Raw genomic sequence first — 16,994 nt, forward strand, 5'->3', positions numbered from 1 at the left:
CACATTTAATTTACAGTCGGACTGACTCCCCCTCCCCCTCCCCCTCCCTCTACCCCTCTCCCACTCCCACAACCACACTCGCTTTGCCACAATTTTGTTCACTTTGCATGTCATGAAGCTGTTTGTTTTGCAGCTGTCATTTGCCCGCTGCTCATTGCACATGGCCAATAAAATGTTATTAATTTTTTATGTTAGTTTTACGTGCGCGCCTCCTCTACCCAGAGAGTACTTTCAACGCCACTTAATATTTAAACAATAAGCACATGTGTACTTATTGCAGCATTTACTTTAAGATATGATATTTATTTAATTGTTGTGTTTACGGCTTGACAGCGACTCAGCTCGTAAAAGCAGTTGTTGGCCCAAACCCGTGCGCCGCCCGCTCCGCTGTTAATTTGCATATTATAGCCATAATATATATATTATAAGCTCATTGCGCCATGACGTTTATTTCAATATGTCTGCCTCCCCAACGGAACTTGGCTTCAGTGACTCGCACACAATTAGCCATGGAGCCGTGTCCGTGTTACGGTTTGACTTGAGCTGCCAAGCTCTTTTCAAGCTATTTTCAATTAGCCCAGCTACCTTCACAACCTGCGCAGCTACAGTCTTTGGCTCCAAATGTATAACAACCGCTTCAGCTCATAGAGGTTAAATGGTAGCAGTAGCTAAAGAATCGAACGGCATTGCTGACATTTATAGCAGAAGACCACAATATGCCAATAGCATTGATAAATCGGCGTATACAATAAATAACATTTAAAAGCAATAACTGCTCAAAATAATCATTGCAAATCGCAGCAGGTAGTCAAACTGATTGTTTACACAAACACTAAAAAGCAACGTAAAATACAAAAGAGCAAGCAAACAAATAGTATATAAAGGAAAAATGGTAAACAGCTGCTGCAGTCGATGAGATCAGCTGAGCTTAGGCCAGTTTGATTAAAAGATGCTTGCGCCAGCTCAAGACTGGAGCACTTGTCCCTATTTACATATATGAAAGGGTTTGTCCTGACGGGTGAAATGATAATGACGGATGATCGCTGTACAGTCGAATCTACAAGAGCTAGAGAGCTGAAATTTTCACAAACAAACTCTATCAAAAATATACAATCAGAAATTTTCACTAAAATCATCCATACGCAGACGCAGCTTAATAATTATCGATCAATTCAAAACTTATCAATAAATCCAAATGGTAAATAAAATTATCAAGTTTACGAAAAGTTAAAAAATATCGATAGTTCCAAAAGTTTGCGAATAAGCCAACATTTTTGGCATCGTTTTTATACATTATATATCTTGTATATATATACATGTACACATTTTCCTACAACATTAAATGGGTCTTAACAAATATTATTTGTTTACCTAAACTGATATAAAACGGAATACAATTGTATTTTAAAGAAGACCTTAACAGCTGACCGACTTTTTAATGCGAAAAGGCTGGGGTTGGTTTGGAAATGGGAAAACAAAACGTACAAATTATTAAATAAGCTTAGCATATAAAAAATATATTGTATACTTAATTCTCACTAAAAGGTTATGTAAATTTCCTTATTTTTATTTTCCGGCTTTTTGAATAAAAAATACTACTTAACATCAAACTTTTAATCTACCTATTATTTTAAATGCAAATCGAAGAGGAGTTTATGGATCTCGCGGATCCATCGGAGTAGTTTCTTATAATTCTTTATACTTTTGAATATGTATGTGGAAATTGTAGAATACTCAAGCTTGGTGAGCCAGTATTATGGACAAGCTTATATTATATAATTATAATTATCGATCTGAGTAGGGGCTTGCTGTTGCTGTGAAGTTGCTAATAGTATTAGTTACAATTTGTAAAGCCACGCTTACATATTTCGTATATTTTCCCAAAAATCTACAAGGCTACAAGTATTTTTCTGGCAAACAACGAGTCCAAGCCCATTGTTAAAATTTATTGTAGCGTCAACAAATTAAACCAAAATTAAATTTAAACCTTTGTTTCTTCGTCTTGAACAAGAGTCATAAACATAAAACAAAAGCAAAAAAGCAGAGCAACTTAAAAGTAAATTTTACACTCAGCTGCACACACACACACCAACAACAACAAAAATAAGCTGTTGATGTTGCGCGACATTAGCCAAACAAAGATTGCAGCTGTATGTGTTGGCCAAGTTAGCTGCGTACTTTTGGTTGCAATTGCAGTGGTGTAACCTGTTTCCTCGCAGCAACATTTATTTCTTGTGTTGATGTTGTTTGTCTGGCGACAATTAGCGACGCCTCCAACACCAACAGTAACAGCAGCAATGCGCTCGGCACAATTATTAACAAACTTATTGAGCGTAAAATGATATAATAACAATTTTATAATGTTGCACATTGCTCTTGAGCAGACTTTCGCTTTCCCAGCAGCTCTTCCTGTATGTGTGTGTGTGTGTGTGTGTGTGTGTGTAAAGGGCAGGCATAGTTCTCAAGCAAGACACTGTTGCTAAATTTACAACGTGCAACATTTGGCCAACTGGCTGGCTGTCTGCCTGCAATTCCTCATTCTCCAAAGGGCATTTACATTAATGCAAAAGTAATTTTAGCACACATTTCTCACTCTCTCTCTCTCTCTCTCTCTGTCTGTCTCGCTCTGTCTTTCACTCTCTGTATTATTGCAGGTGCCGCAGAGCAAAGTCCACAACTGGGCGCCCGCATAGTTCATTCAAAAAATAAAAATCAGCCCGACTGCAGCCACAGAATAACAGCTGCCAAATGCTGAGTCAAGCCCAAGACAAGTACACACCCGTTTTGGTGGAACTATAAGCATGGTTAGCTACTTTGGACGCTGTCTCAATGTCAGTCTCCAAATCATTGCATTATTAATTATGCATGCTGCTGGCGCGACTCTCAAAAAACTAAGCTGGACATGAGGCTTCCAGGGGTCTCTTGATATATCGCACAGTCGCACTTGAACCGAGACAGACATTGGTTCCATTCGTTGATTTTTGCATGATGCATGCAAAAGTTAACATTACGCAAAGGGTGCTTTGACCCCAAGCCACGCCAGGTGAATTTAGTTGGTTAGAAAGGCAGTCAACTGACGGCATTGCTAAATATATATATGTGTAAAAAAGAACTTGAAAAGAACTTGGGGAAAGGCAAAGTATAAACGGAAGGCAAAGAAATAATAACGGAAGCGGCAACAAAGTTACAAACCCACAGAGCTTGGCTTGTAAGCATATTATCAATCAATAGCTATACAGGCAGAAAAAAGTTGAATTTCTAGTAGATTTTTAAAAAACATTACTAACATATTTCTTTATAATTAACAGTTTTCTTAACGATCGCTTAAACATAAATCTACACTACTACATAATATTAAATATAATTTTATGCGCCATAAAACCGAAAACTTTCAACAGGTGCTTATCAATTTCAAGAAATTGAACAAAAGTTCAATAAACTCTAAGCAATAAGTAGAATATGTGTGTGTGTGTGTCTGTGTGTGTGTGTGTGTGTGTAGACAGTTGACGGATGTTAGCGTTGCGCAAATCATTAAACGTGACCATCATCTAAGCAAGCCAAAACGAATTAGAGTCGCGCTCAAATTACAAGCAGTGAATATTTTATGGCCAAGTCTTATGGCCGTTGCTTGCTGTCGGCATTGCGCCAAATAAAGTAAGTAGAGACTTGGCTAAGAAAATCAAGCATAAGTACAGGTAAAATATATATGTAGTATATATACAAATGTGGCTGGCAGAAAGAACGCGTTCAAGGCCGTTTTATGAAAGCCATAAAAAGTCATTTCATGCCTTGATGCATTTCTTCTCACCAAAGCTCTCTGGCCCTGATGCGGCTTGATATCGTGGCGCTGTGGCAGCTGCTTTGCTGTTTTTGTTCAATAAATTTAATTTCGCTGCCATAAGCTAAAAGAAAGAAAGAAATTACTAAACGCATTGCTAGCCGCATTTATAAATTAGTTGGCCTAATAGCTGCGCATGCGCTGATTAGTTACGAGCACTCCTGCCTCGATTCCATTGTTGAATTATACACAAAGCTTGATGGCTTGAGTGAATGAGTGAGTGAGTGAGTGAGTGAGTGTGGTGCACGTAATTTCGGTTGGTAGCTTCAACTAGTCGACAGCTCAATTTGAAAGGAATGTGGATAGTCGTAACTGCAGCTATTGACAGCTGTCATAATTGTAATTGTAACTCCATATCAATTGAGTTGTAGCTCATCTGGTGATTAGCTTTGCTTTGTTGCCAATTTGCCTGCCAAGCTTAGTTCTCATTGCAAACACTTCCGCATGCTTTAGTTAACATACAAATATAATAATTTGCCATTTATAATTTTAAGCAATTGTCACGGCTTGTAGCTTGCATAACAACAATATGTCTTTTTTCGAAAGCTGATCTAATAATATACGCGCATAAATACTTTGGGCGACCTTCAAGTCATGTTTACTTTCAGTTTTCATAATAATAGCGACAGCTTGCAAAAAGTGTGTACATATACGTATATAAAATAAAAACTATTAATAATTGTAATAATAAATAGGCAAAGAAAAAAATAGAAACAACTACTTTAGTTATGTGTGTCGGTATCAATTTCTTTGCTTTGTTGAACAATTGAAAGCAAAAGCGGCCAACTAACATAATTGCAGCACACACACACACACACACACATACACGATTAGCGAGCGTATGTGCATATGTGTATGTGTACACACACCCACTAACAATTCACAGCTTGAATTGTTAATCATTCAACCGCAACATTTGCAAAAACAACAAATAACCTAACTAAGCCAGGCTTCATTCAAGTCGAGAGCAAGGCGTAATTGTATACGAGTGAATTTAAATGTTTGTGCATTGGCACTAACAATATAGTGGCAAGTGGCATAGTAACAAATGGATATGGTAATACAGCTGATACCTTAACAATTCAATTGCCACTAAGATAGGCTGCAAGCACAGAATTTTAAAAAAATTTATCATTATTGAATTATTGTGCTCGAATTTATTTGAAAGATCTATCGCTTGTTCTTAAGATTATCGATAACAGGGTAATCAATTTGTTAACATAACAACTAACGCTTCTCATGTTGCTTGTCTTCAATTAATTTGCATTGCTTTTGGGTTTGTTAGGGTCGTCGGTATACCCTATTTAAAGTAGAGTATAACCAATGCCTGAGCAAAAACAATGACCAATTACTATGTCATTGGGCGCGCTCTCTGGCGTTGGCGTTGGCGTTGGCGTCAACATTGTCCGGCATGATTGCCGACTTGAGCGCGTGAAATTCGCTTTGTATGTAGCCTTAACAACTGGAGCTTGATTGTTAACAAGGCTTAGTACACAGATTTGTTATTAAATTGTGTCAAGCAACGGGTTAAACAGCACTCAAAGTCAAACAAAAAACAAAACTTAGCTCAACGCTAGCGCCCAGCCCACAATGAGCCCAAACATTTAGTGGGTTACAGTATTGCACAACTGGCATGCAAATTGCCAAAATGGCTTAAATGTTTAATGCACTTTGTTGGCGCTCCAAAAAACTAAAGTGAGAGACACAAACCAAACCAAACCAAACCAAACCAAAAAAAAAGGCCAAAAGTGTTGCAATTGCTTATTGTCAGAAGTTTTGTTTGCTGCTACAAATAGCTTTGCGTTGAATTGTAGCCGCTCCTAGCACCAGCACCAGCAGCAGCAGCTAGTTGCTGTTGTTGTTATTTTTACACCTACGCCTAGGCGCACATTAAACAGGTTCTTGATACTCGTGCAGCAAAAGGTCGCCAAGCTGAAGCATAAAATGTGAAAGGTTTTAGACAACTAAGCTAAGCAGCTGGCTAACCCCAAAAAGCCAAACTCAATCGACTGAGTTGCAATTAAAAACAAGTTGCTAGTTGCGTTACAAATGTGAAATTATTACACAAGCGCAGACAAATTTTAATTTATTTAATTGCAGCAGCAGCAACAACAAAATTACAAATCAACTGTCAACAGCAGTCAGCAGCTCTCAGCTTGGTCAAGAGCAAGAGACGTCAACAGCGCTACGTGGGTCTGGCCAAGAGACCTATAAACACACCAAGTGGCAAGCAGCAAGCAGCAAACAGCAAACAGCAAACAAAACGTGTCACAATTCACAAACTAACGCCATGTGTAGATCGTGTTGATCGTGATCAATGTATCAGCCGGCAAACACATTGGGCAAATATTTTTTCAAATGCTCGAACTTTGAGTTCACATAGCCAGCAACTAAGGTAACCATTTTAATAAGTTAGCCTTCACATTTTTAATGCTGGCTAACTTGCGTTGCTGCAGGTCGAAAAAGCGACTAAAAATTGAACTCAAATTTCAATCAATTTAATCCACATAAATTTCAAGTCGTTTGCACGTAGACCAAGTGCAACAACAACTTACGCTTCTACCTTCTACAATAGCTAATGGCCAAAGAGTTGATGCTACAACTCGTTAAAAATAAATACAAAATTTCCACTCCGCTGTTGATGCTACGCAATTATAAATGTGACTTAAAGCGACATTTGCTCAACGCTCTCGGCACCTCTTCACTTTGCTGCTTTCAACGCCCCTCTGAATAAATAAATTTGTTGCTGAGAGGCCTATCGCTGAAACGCGCGTTGTGCCTGCGCTTTCAACTTTGACAAAGTGCTTGGCATCGTGGCAAAATGTCAGCGGAAAACAAAGAAAAATATCCAAGCTTGTCCACTCTTTCACTCTGTGCTGTGCTGTGCTGTGCTGTCACTCTCTGCTTGTCTCTTTTAAATGCTAAGATAATTGCTTTGCCAATTCGACTTAATGAATTTAAGCTGCATTTACATTTCGCTTTGTTGACCCAACTGGCGGCCATTGGACATTTGAACGCTTTATGGCCATTTATATCAGCTTAAAAGCTGCGGCAATGTCAAAGTTTAGTTTCGCTTGAGCCATAAAATATTCATGAACTCTGCACCAAAAAACAAACACCGAAAGTTGCCTGACACGGGATTTACTTTCTTTTCTTTGCGCTGTTAGAAGCAGCCAACGTGCAAAAAGAATCTGAATGCAGACCAGGCCAGACCATCGACATCCAAGTCAAGTCATAGAAAGCTGCAATATTGTATTATTGTTAAGCTCACAATAAAAATGCATAAATAAAAAAAACCACAACTGTGGTATGTGCAACCAAAAACTGAAGAATTTTTCAACAGTCAATTTGTTGTTGCTGCACAACGATAGGAAATTGCTTGTTGGTATTCAAGTGCTGACAACCTCAACGCAAACAAATATATCAAATGTGTGTATTTCAATATATACATATGTATGTGTGTGTGTGTGTGTGTATTTTCACTTTAATTGTGAACCGACAGCTAACACAAGTTTTGACTGTAACTCATGCCAAATATGTAAGAGTTATGTGAAGAAAAAGGCTGACAAAGCAAGACAGAAGAATAACCAAGTGTATTGAACATAAGAACCGTTTCGATTGAACTTCAAATCGTTACCGTTATCATACTTTAATTTTATTTCAGACATAATAGAGTGTATTTTTTCTTACTAAGCACATTTTAAATTTTATCTTCTGGGTAGCTTTTTTAATCTAACATATCTAAATTTTGAAAAAAGCATAAGCAAAAAATTAAAGCTTTTCTAAATTTATTATTTACCAATAACTTTCGGAATTGTATGTGAACATTTATTAGAAAAGCTTACGTTTTCAATTGGTAACTGAACACTGTAGAATAAAATTCGCTATGGGAATTACAAGTGTGCGAGCTTTCGGAACTTTACTTTAATATTATAAATTATGAAATTACAATTGGTTGAAGTTTAACCGAAATTCTTAATTATTCCTTGTGTATTTAAAATGCAATCAAGTAAATATTTTAATTCTAATACTGTTTTTAAATAAAATCCACTTACCATTTCTTTACGCAGCGTTGCAATCTGGGAGTCCAAAGTGCTACCTCCGATATGGACTTTAGTAGGTGAGCCTGTTGCTGTGGTCGTCTTGTTTTCAATTTCAGCTGCATTGCCGATTGTTGCTGCTGCTGTTGTTGTTGTTGCTGCTGCTGTTTCTGTGATTGCTGACTCTGCTAATTTATCGTTTGCATTATTGTTGCTGCTGTCTTTCAATGCCTGCTGATTGCTGTTGCTACTGTTGCTATTCTTGTTGTTGCTGCTGCTGCTGTTGTTGTTGTTATTGCTTTTGTTATCACTAACTTTTTGGCTTGCTAACTTGTTGCCGCTGTCGTTCTCCTTGTTGTTGTTGTCGTTGTTGCTCTCCAGCTCCTGCTGCGCCTCCACATCGCTCAGCAAACCCGAATCGGAGCCAAGCAGTTTGTTGAAGCCGCTCAGAGATTTTGGCAAAGGCGGTAGACCGCTCAAAGACATTCCGCTGCAAAACAATGGTAAGAAATCAAGTTAAAAAGAAGCCAAGGCTCAGAGCTTAGAGTCTAACTTAGGCGTATCACCTGCGGCGCTTTTTACCCAAATAGCCATAGCCGTGCCAATAATTAATTATGTGCTCATTATCAACATCAACATCAAATTCACCACCATCTTCGCTATCTCTACTATCCTTATAGATCTGCCCCACATGCACATCTTGCAACACAAGCGGCAATGCATCATCATCATCATCATCATCATCATCACCATCATCGTCTTCATCATTGTAATCACTGCATGTGGTGGGCGTCTGGCCGGGGCCCGCCCACTCGTCATCGTGCTCGTCAAGCCCAAAGTGACCATCTTGAAAGCGCTGATACCATTTGGCCACATATTGCGCACTGGGCGCAAACGGCCCAAATGCGCTGCGGCACTCCTCAAGTATCTGCAGGGGATACAAGCGCCGGCGAAAGCCAAACAAGATGCACTGCTGCAGCTCGACGGGCATGGGCGCCGGTATGGGCGATAGAAACAGCTCGTCGAGATCTTCGGACATGCGTTTGCTGTTACTGTTTCTGTTACTGTTGCCGTTGCCGTTGCCGTTGCCAGTTAACGTGTCTTTCAAACGACCCAAGACATTAGCTGTGCAAGAATACGTACAATAATTTGAATAGTTTTCGGAATCGTTTGAGCTAAAAGCCAAAGTATATAGAGAGATAGAGAACACAAACATGGCAATTGGAAGTGTTAACAAAATGGCGGCGCAACATAGTGTGGCAGGCATTAATGCAAGAAAACGATAAGCTGACAACAATGACATTTCAATCTATGCTATTCGCTATTAGCCAGCAAGGAGACAAACACATGCTCATGCATATACACATACATATGTATGTATGTATGTGTGTGCCATAAGACTTATAGGCACACAAGTGTGACTGCTACTACTTCAGCTCGAAGCAAACCAGTAACCAAGGCCAGCCAGCCCGCGCCCGCTAGCCAGAGCTTGGCTAGAGTGCCTCAAGTAGCTTCGAGCTGGGAGCTTGACTTGGGTTATTAACAATAAGTGTGTGTGCTTTTTGTTTCGGTTAGTTGTTATTGGTAGCGTTTGAAATGCTTTCAGCTAATTTAGCTATAGAAATGCTATAAAATGCGCAGACTGTTGAGAGTGTCAAGCAAACACAACTTGAAGGCCCGTTGCGTCCATAAAGCCTAGTCGATAGTCTTTTGTTAGAAGCGCATTGTCCATGCACAAAACGTTTCTGTTTGCTAGCCATGCAGCTCACAATTGACCCAATTGCTGGGCTATATGTATATAATGCCTGCAGGCAAGCGGCCAAGCGGCGGCTAAACTCTAAACAGACAATATAATCTCGTTTAACGGTTAAACAGTTAAACGCTAGGCTCTGTCTTAAGCAGCGCTGCGCAGCGCATAGATCAACTGCCAATTGGCGCTAGCGCTACCAAAAGCCGCACTTAAAGTTCAATCGATATTTATAAACTTTTTGCGCAGCCGCAACAATCATTTTTCGCCAGAGTTTTTACTCGTTTTTTTCTTTAGATTTATCGGCCATGCTGCGGCTTCGAATATTTGCAATTGTCTTGGCCAGCTCTACGCTTGGCTGCCACTCTGTAGCTTCATAAGCAGGCAGACGGGCAGACAGACAGACAGACAGACGGACAAACAGTCGTTGGTCAGCAGTGAGTGTAGCTTAGCTAGGCGTGAGGCCTAAGCTGGCGTTGCCAGACAAATGCATTATGTATTTAACTTGGCTAATTGCTCGGACCGCGCTGAGATACGCTGTGTGTGTGTGTAATCAGTAAGCAGGTACGAGTAAGCTTTAGCAATCGCTAATTTGTGTGAACAGTCGAGTATCTCTATTTGCGAAAGATACACTCGATCCGCGGGCTACGTACTCCGAGTACGAGTACAAGTAGTTGAATGCCCGATTTCACCTGAAGCATGCCAGGCGTTATTTATGTTGAAAAGTTCTGCCATACAGGAAGCCATAATCGCTTAAAGACTTTAAATGCTGGATGCCAGAGCAATTGATGCTCTGCTTTGAAGCTTAGAAAAAAATTATACATTTTTGAAATAAGTAAGTACAGTGAACGATCGCAAAGGAGAATTATCTGGCACTCGCGAGAATTCTTTATATATTGAAAAAGACAACCGAAAATAATAAACTCATTGATTTTTCCAACCTCTTAGACTAGCATATCTTTGATCGTCAAATTTGGCATGGCCAATAGTAATGTTGCAGTTCAATTTTGAATTGGTCGAATAGAAATAAATCAATAATTTAAGCTACAAAATTAGCTTCTTCAGTTTTGTGAGACCGTTTGTATATTCTTTTACAGGGTCTAGGAACGCAGACTGTAGTCTATGTTTACTATTAACGGCATGTAATTCTTTTTGAGGGCCAAAAGCGGACATTGCTATCGAACAATAACAATCTGAAGCCGAAGCTGACACTCATTTTTTTTTTTTTGTTGATCTGCCAGCTTGTCGCCAGTAAGTGCAAAATATATACTTAGCACGTTTCAAGCATTTAAAATGGCCAAAAAAAAAAACAATAAACAATAAACAGCAAGAGACTTTTGCTTTAGCGTAAGAACAAAAACAAACCAAAAAAACGTTCAAGCATTAAAAACAAATAAATATATGATTATAAAAAATGGTTAATGTTTAACGAAACAGTGATGGATCACAGTGATTTAATAATTTATATAGTGAAACTATGTTAACAAGGAAAAATCTGTTCAGCAGAAGTGGCAAACAATTTGCAGTTAACTTTGCGCTGAGTTAATATGAAATTTCATCTCACAATGTAACAAGTGCATACGATTGCAACCTTGGCAGCTTTTTTCACTTCCCATTAACCACACACACACACGCACGCACACTTATGCGCTTATGAATTAGGGCAAAAATGTACCTTGAATATGGTTTACTAATTGCCAAACTCGTTTGCTGCAGTTACAGAAACAGAAAAAGGCAAGTTCATTAGCCTGCGGCGACGACAAAATATTAAGCTTGATTTATTTATTTATGTTTCTACAAGTATATAAATAAATATATATATGCATATGTATGTGTGTGTGTGTGTTGGGTGTTTTCTAAATAAAGATTGCTGTTTTGATTAAAGAGCTTGGGACGCTTTTATGGCAATAGCAACGCCTTTTCGCAGTTTCAACCTACGTGAGTGTGCATTAAATATTTTAATTAATTAACTAAATAAAGCATGCCAAACAGACTTGACCAAAACTGTAGCGTTTTGTATAGGTTTGAATAGAGTGGGTGTGTGACCAAAACACATTCCCAGCATAAAGTAGTAACACTAAAAGCAAAAGAAAAAGTTGTAGAAAGTTAACACTTTGCCGCTAAGGCAAGCATTGGACTTGGGATCATTTGTTCTAAGAGTTTCATATACATACATACACATATATATTTAGTTATGTGATAATTTCCACGTGCACAACAACAACAACAACAACAACAAGAACAAGACAAGCACTAAGGTCGCATACACACAAATAGCTTTATTTTATATATAGCCTAAGCACATTTGTTATAAAAACTTGAATACAGACGCACGAGTCGTGATGCTGCCTTTGTTATTAATTGAAAGCACAGCGCAACTAAATGTTAATTTGAATTTTTACACGGATTTGCGCAGACACATTAGCAACATTTGTTTAATTCTTTTATTATATACAACACAATTATATTGTATTTTTTATTGAGGCTGTTGGTTGGTTTGTTGGCAAAGCTGTCTAAATATTTGTGTTTGCGTCTGCTCAGGCCTGCGTACTACTCACAAATTATAATTTTTACAAACAGTATGGTAATTATAAACATATAATTTAGTTTTTGGGCCTTTTGTTCCGATCGCGATGTGTGTTTTTATTTTGCTGTACGCCTTTGATAGCGTTGAGAAATTCGCGTGCTACTAAAAAGTCAAACGTTGGCGACTTTTTGCGTTGCGGTCTCTCCGAGAGATGCCAGCTCTATTCTATCTATCGCTCGTATACTATAATTTGTGCATGTGTGTATAGGAAGTGCAGAGCAACAGCTGAGAAAATTGGAAAGATTCAAAGACAAAGATAAAAATATATACATATATATATATATATACATATATATATATATATGTATGTGTATACAAAGAAATGCGTATATTGATTTAATAAAAATAAAACAACAAATACAGCGTGTGTGTGCAAGAAAGTTTGCATATAAAATATTATAAATATATTTATATTCCACACCATTCAAGTCAAAACTTTGGAGCACAACGATTTCCAAAAGGAATACAGGCACACCTTAAAAATAGATGCAGTGCCACCCTGTACTGCACAAACACAGCCATACGTCAGCTATAAATAGAACTAATAACAAAATAACACGTTGTTTCTCTATGTAGTACATCATCATATTTATCCGACTGCCTGCCTGGCTGACTGGCTGGCTGGCTGGCTGACTGGCTGACTGAGCCGAAAGGGTAAAACCTCAAATCGACACTGGCTGAGATAAATTCTGGCACAACTCATTGCTCATTCAGTAAAATTCAAAACATCATAATGATGAACAAATGCCGTCAAATTTGTATGCTCCCCCAGAGTGTCGACAAACTGAGACATAGCATAGTATGCGGTATGCCGATGCCGATGCCGATGCCAATGCTTACCCTTGCCCCGAGACTAAAATCGAAATTGGGAGCGCAACTGTTAAAAATAAACTTTGACAAAAAATATATAGAGGCGCTACGCACTACGCAGAGCCAACAAAAATAGTGCAGGCAGTCGCACTCGTGTGTGCAGGTGGCAAATGGGAGCATGAACGGGATGCATTGCGGCTCGAAAGAATGCAGCAGCGTCGACGTCGTCGTTGTCATAAATCTTGAAATGCCTTTTCAGCCATGCTACATGCCACTACGCTCTTTAGCCAGTCGGTGTGCTGACTCTGGGCGATTTCTCGCTAAATAAACTACGTGATCATAATATCAATAGTTGACCCAGAAAGATTTTTTGTTATTTTAGCAAAGCGTTTATGATGTTTAAGCAGCTTTTATTTTGGCAAGCAAAGTTGATTTCTTTTAGAGCCCAGCGAAGAACAAACTTACAGCCTTTTAATGAGCCCAAGCGCTCACATATTAAACAGAAGTCTGTTGCTCCACTCTCCACTCCGCATTAACTAAAAACCCAGAAAAATAATCTCAGCTCTTTCAGTGTCAGCTGACGCTGTGGGGCGCACTCTAATGGGGCATAATTTTCCGGTATATTGTTGGGCTGTGGGAGCTAAGAGCTATGGCTATGGCTATGGCTATAGCTATGCAGCGCTAATTAACTGAGAAGTCGCTTGATAATTGTTGGGCACTACAAACTTTTCGTAGACAATTTTCAGCCAACCTTGCTCACAACAAAAGCTGCACATAATGGACAAGTGCGTTAAACGAAAACAAAACACAAAAGGCACAAAAAAAAACACAAACAGACAAAAAATATAACAATAAAATAAAAATCATTAAGCTAAAAAGAGGGTCAAGCGCAGTTGTTGTTGCCCACAGTTGTTGCCTGCGCTTTCTTAGCCATAAATAAAACGGCTCAAAACACGTCGCCTTGTGTTCCTCTCTCGTACATGCAACGCCCTCACCTTTCCACAAACACACACACACACGCACGCACACATTCGCTTTCATTTGCTTAAGCTACGCACACATACGCACACGCAAGTCTATATGTGAAATTTCTACACAAATACTCGCAAACTAAATCATCTTATGCAAATAAACTGAAACTGAGCGTTAGATGATTTCATTTTATGTACTACTAGCTGGCTCGGTTTGGTTACCCATATAAAAATATCTGTTAAGTCTACTGACCTGCACGTGTGTGTGTGTGTGTGTGTGTGTGTATTTTTCAGGCGATTAGTTTCGGGTTTCTCTTTCGAGTCCAACGAAAAGCGAAATTTGATTTTGGTTTTCTGATTAGTAGAACCAACCAACAAAACAAGCTGAGCCAACAAGACCTTTGCGAATAGCACTTTGCTGTTGGTGTCTCACTAATTTATGCACCTTGTCATCGTTGGGTTTAGTATTTTAACGGTGGCTTAGAAACCCAGTGCCAATGGCCCGATGGCCGGTGCTTTTGAGTGGACAAAAGCGAAAGTCTCTAGCTAATATATCAAATGTACGTATTGTTTGAAATATTTACATAGATTATGCACAGCGAGTGCCGCTATATAAAATTTATACAAAATACATATATAATATAATTAAATGCAGGCCTTGTTTTCAAAGCTCTGCTAGCTGAACTTGATAAATAAGTTCCCGTTCATATTTTATTTATGAATTATGTCAATTACTTAATTCGGTAGCAAATGCAATAGATAAAGTTTTTTTTTGAATGCAATTAAAACTCGATTCATTCACTCATTCGATTGAATAGTTCCTAGGCAATAATTTTGAACTTTTGCTTACACAATCGCAGCTAACAACAGATTTCTAAGTAAAATTCCGCATTTGCATTAATCGTAAAATAACAACAAAGACAAATAGAAACCAATCTACTTGGCCAGTGGCAAGACGTACAGGAAATTTAAGTAATACACGCACTTGACTGCAGCGATTTGTGCAAAAGCAAAGCGAAAGATACAAAGCAACAGCAGCTGCTGCTGCTTTTGGGCCAACAGCAAACTCATAAAGTTCAATTACGCCACACACTTGCATCACATTGAAAAAGTTTCTGCAAGTGCGGCAAGTTTTTGTTAGAAATGCGCCAAATTTAAAGACTGATCAGGATCAGGCCGTGATTAGTGCGTAAAGTGTAGCAAATAGCAAATAAGGCAACCAACTAGCAACTACAGCAGCTGCAGCAAGTGGAGCAACAGCTGGTTAACTTAGTTGGCCAAAAGCGAAACAAAAAACACAAAATTCGATCATTTGAAATTTAAATTTTCAGCGCAAAACTCAGCTCAAGTGCATTAAGTGGCGAATTGCTTCCGGTAGCTGAGACTCGGACTCGTGACTGCGGCAGCGCTCCAATGGCCCACACTTGAAGCCAAGTAGTAGTACGAGTAGTAGTGGTGCTGGTGGTGGTGGTGGTGGTAATGGCTGGCGCGTCACAACTTGTGCAGCATTTCGTAAGCAACTTTAGTTTTCATACAATTTTCGCTTCATTTTTTTCTTCTGTTTTTTGGGCAACTAATGTTATAAATTAACGCAACACACAGCAAAAATTGTAACAACAACATACGAAATTGTATCGTCATGTGGGCTTTATGTAAGCCAAATAGTCAGACAGACTGTTGGCCTGGCCTGCCTACGCGCATGTGCGTCCAGATCCACATACACTTCCAGGTCGCCAACAGTCAACAGACGCAAACAATTTTTCCGCATCTAACGGCTGCTGCTGCTGCTGCTGCGGCTGGTGCTGGCCAATACGAGTATTTTAGCTTTTGTTTTGCTTTTAGCTGCTTTCATTGATTTTATTATTTTCTTTATTTTGTTGTTTGCTGTTTCTCACGTTGATGACTTTGCATAAAATTAGACCAAAGACACTTAATTAATAGAAATTCGGGAAGTTATGTGCCAAAAAACAAACAAGAAAAATAAATAAAAGAAACGCTTGGCTTTGCAGTTTGTCGGCATGGGAAAACAATCGTTGGCCGTTAAGCAAACTAAGAATATGCAAAGCACACACATAAATTATTAATAAACAAACAAGCGAAAATTAGCAGCAGTAACAGCAGTAGAATTGAAAGCAATTTGTTTAAAAGTCAAACGTTCTAAGTCAAAAGCGCAAAGTTTATATAGAAAGTTACACACCCTTGACCCAAAGTTAATACAAAGCCCAAATATTTGTCTTGAGCTAAAGAAAACCAAGAAATATTTTGTTTGCCAAGAACAGAGAGCAAAGTACCGTTTGGCAGCAACAACAAGACAACAAGTCAAGAGACAACTCGAACCAGAGCAGGCAGCTTCTGTCTGTCTGTCTGTCTGCATGTCAGCCAGCTTCGAGTAGAATCCAATTCGAGTTACAATCAGTTACAGCAAAGTGTCAAGATGCCTAGCAATTACTCGTATGATGATTATGAGGGACAAGTCGCGACGGTTCTCAAAGTTCAAAGCAAGCTGACACGACTTTTGTCTAAAGCGTACTTTTGGCCAAGTAACTGTAGACGGTTTTGTAGCTTGAGCTAGCTGCGCACTTTGTGCTACTTCCAAGCGTATTGCGAGTTACTTTTTGGCTGCTAAAGAGCCAGAGCTACCTGCATTTCTGTCGCATCATCTACTAAGACTTACCACTTACCACTTGTCTGGCTGACAGTCAGTCAGTCAGTTCGCCACTGCGTCAGTTTGTCAATTGTTCAGTTAAAGTCGGTTTGCCATGCTTTAACGGTTCTCACACTCGCGGCAAACGTATCTGGGCATGTGTATCTTTGGCAGCGAGTGGCACTCAACATAATTACAATGCTGCGGCCCAACTGACTGACTGACTGACTGACTGACTGACTGAATGAATGATTGAAAGACTGTAAGACTGACGCACATCATAGTCTAAGTTTTTGGGACGTTTCTACTTGGCAGTGCCAACTCCAGTGCTTATAATTTATGATTGCTTTGCGTGAT

At 39.1% G+C, this 16,994-nt stretch overlaps 1 protein-coding gene across 1 annotated transcript in view; it reads right to left on the reverse strand.

Moving 5' to 3' along the window:
* Positions 1 to 16,994, reverse strand: part of LOC108603738 (putative uncharacterized protein DDB_G0277255) — a 29,795-nt gene that overhangs the window by 5,975 nt on the left and 6,826 nt on the right. The window contains exon 2 of the mRNA XM_033294230.1: positions 7,894 to 8,368. Coding sequence (XP_033150121.1) covers positions 7,894 to 8,368 — 475 coding nt within the window. The remainder of the gene's footprint in view (positions 1 to 7,893; positions 8,369 to 16,994) is intronic.

This window comes from Drosophila busckii, chromosome 3R (genome assembly GCF_011750605.1).
Source record: "Drosophila busckii strain San Diego stock center, stock number 13000-0081.31 chromosome 3R, ASM1175060v1, whole genome shotgun sequence".
In the NCBI taxonomy this organism is placed as follows: domain Eukaryota; kingdom Metazoa; phylum Arthropoda; class Insecta; order Diptera; family Drosophilidae; genus Drosophila; species Drosophila busckii.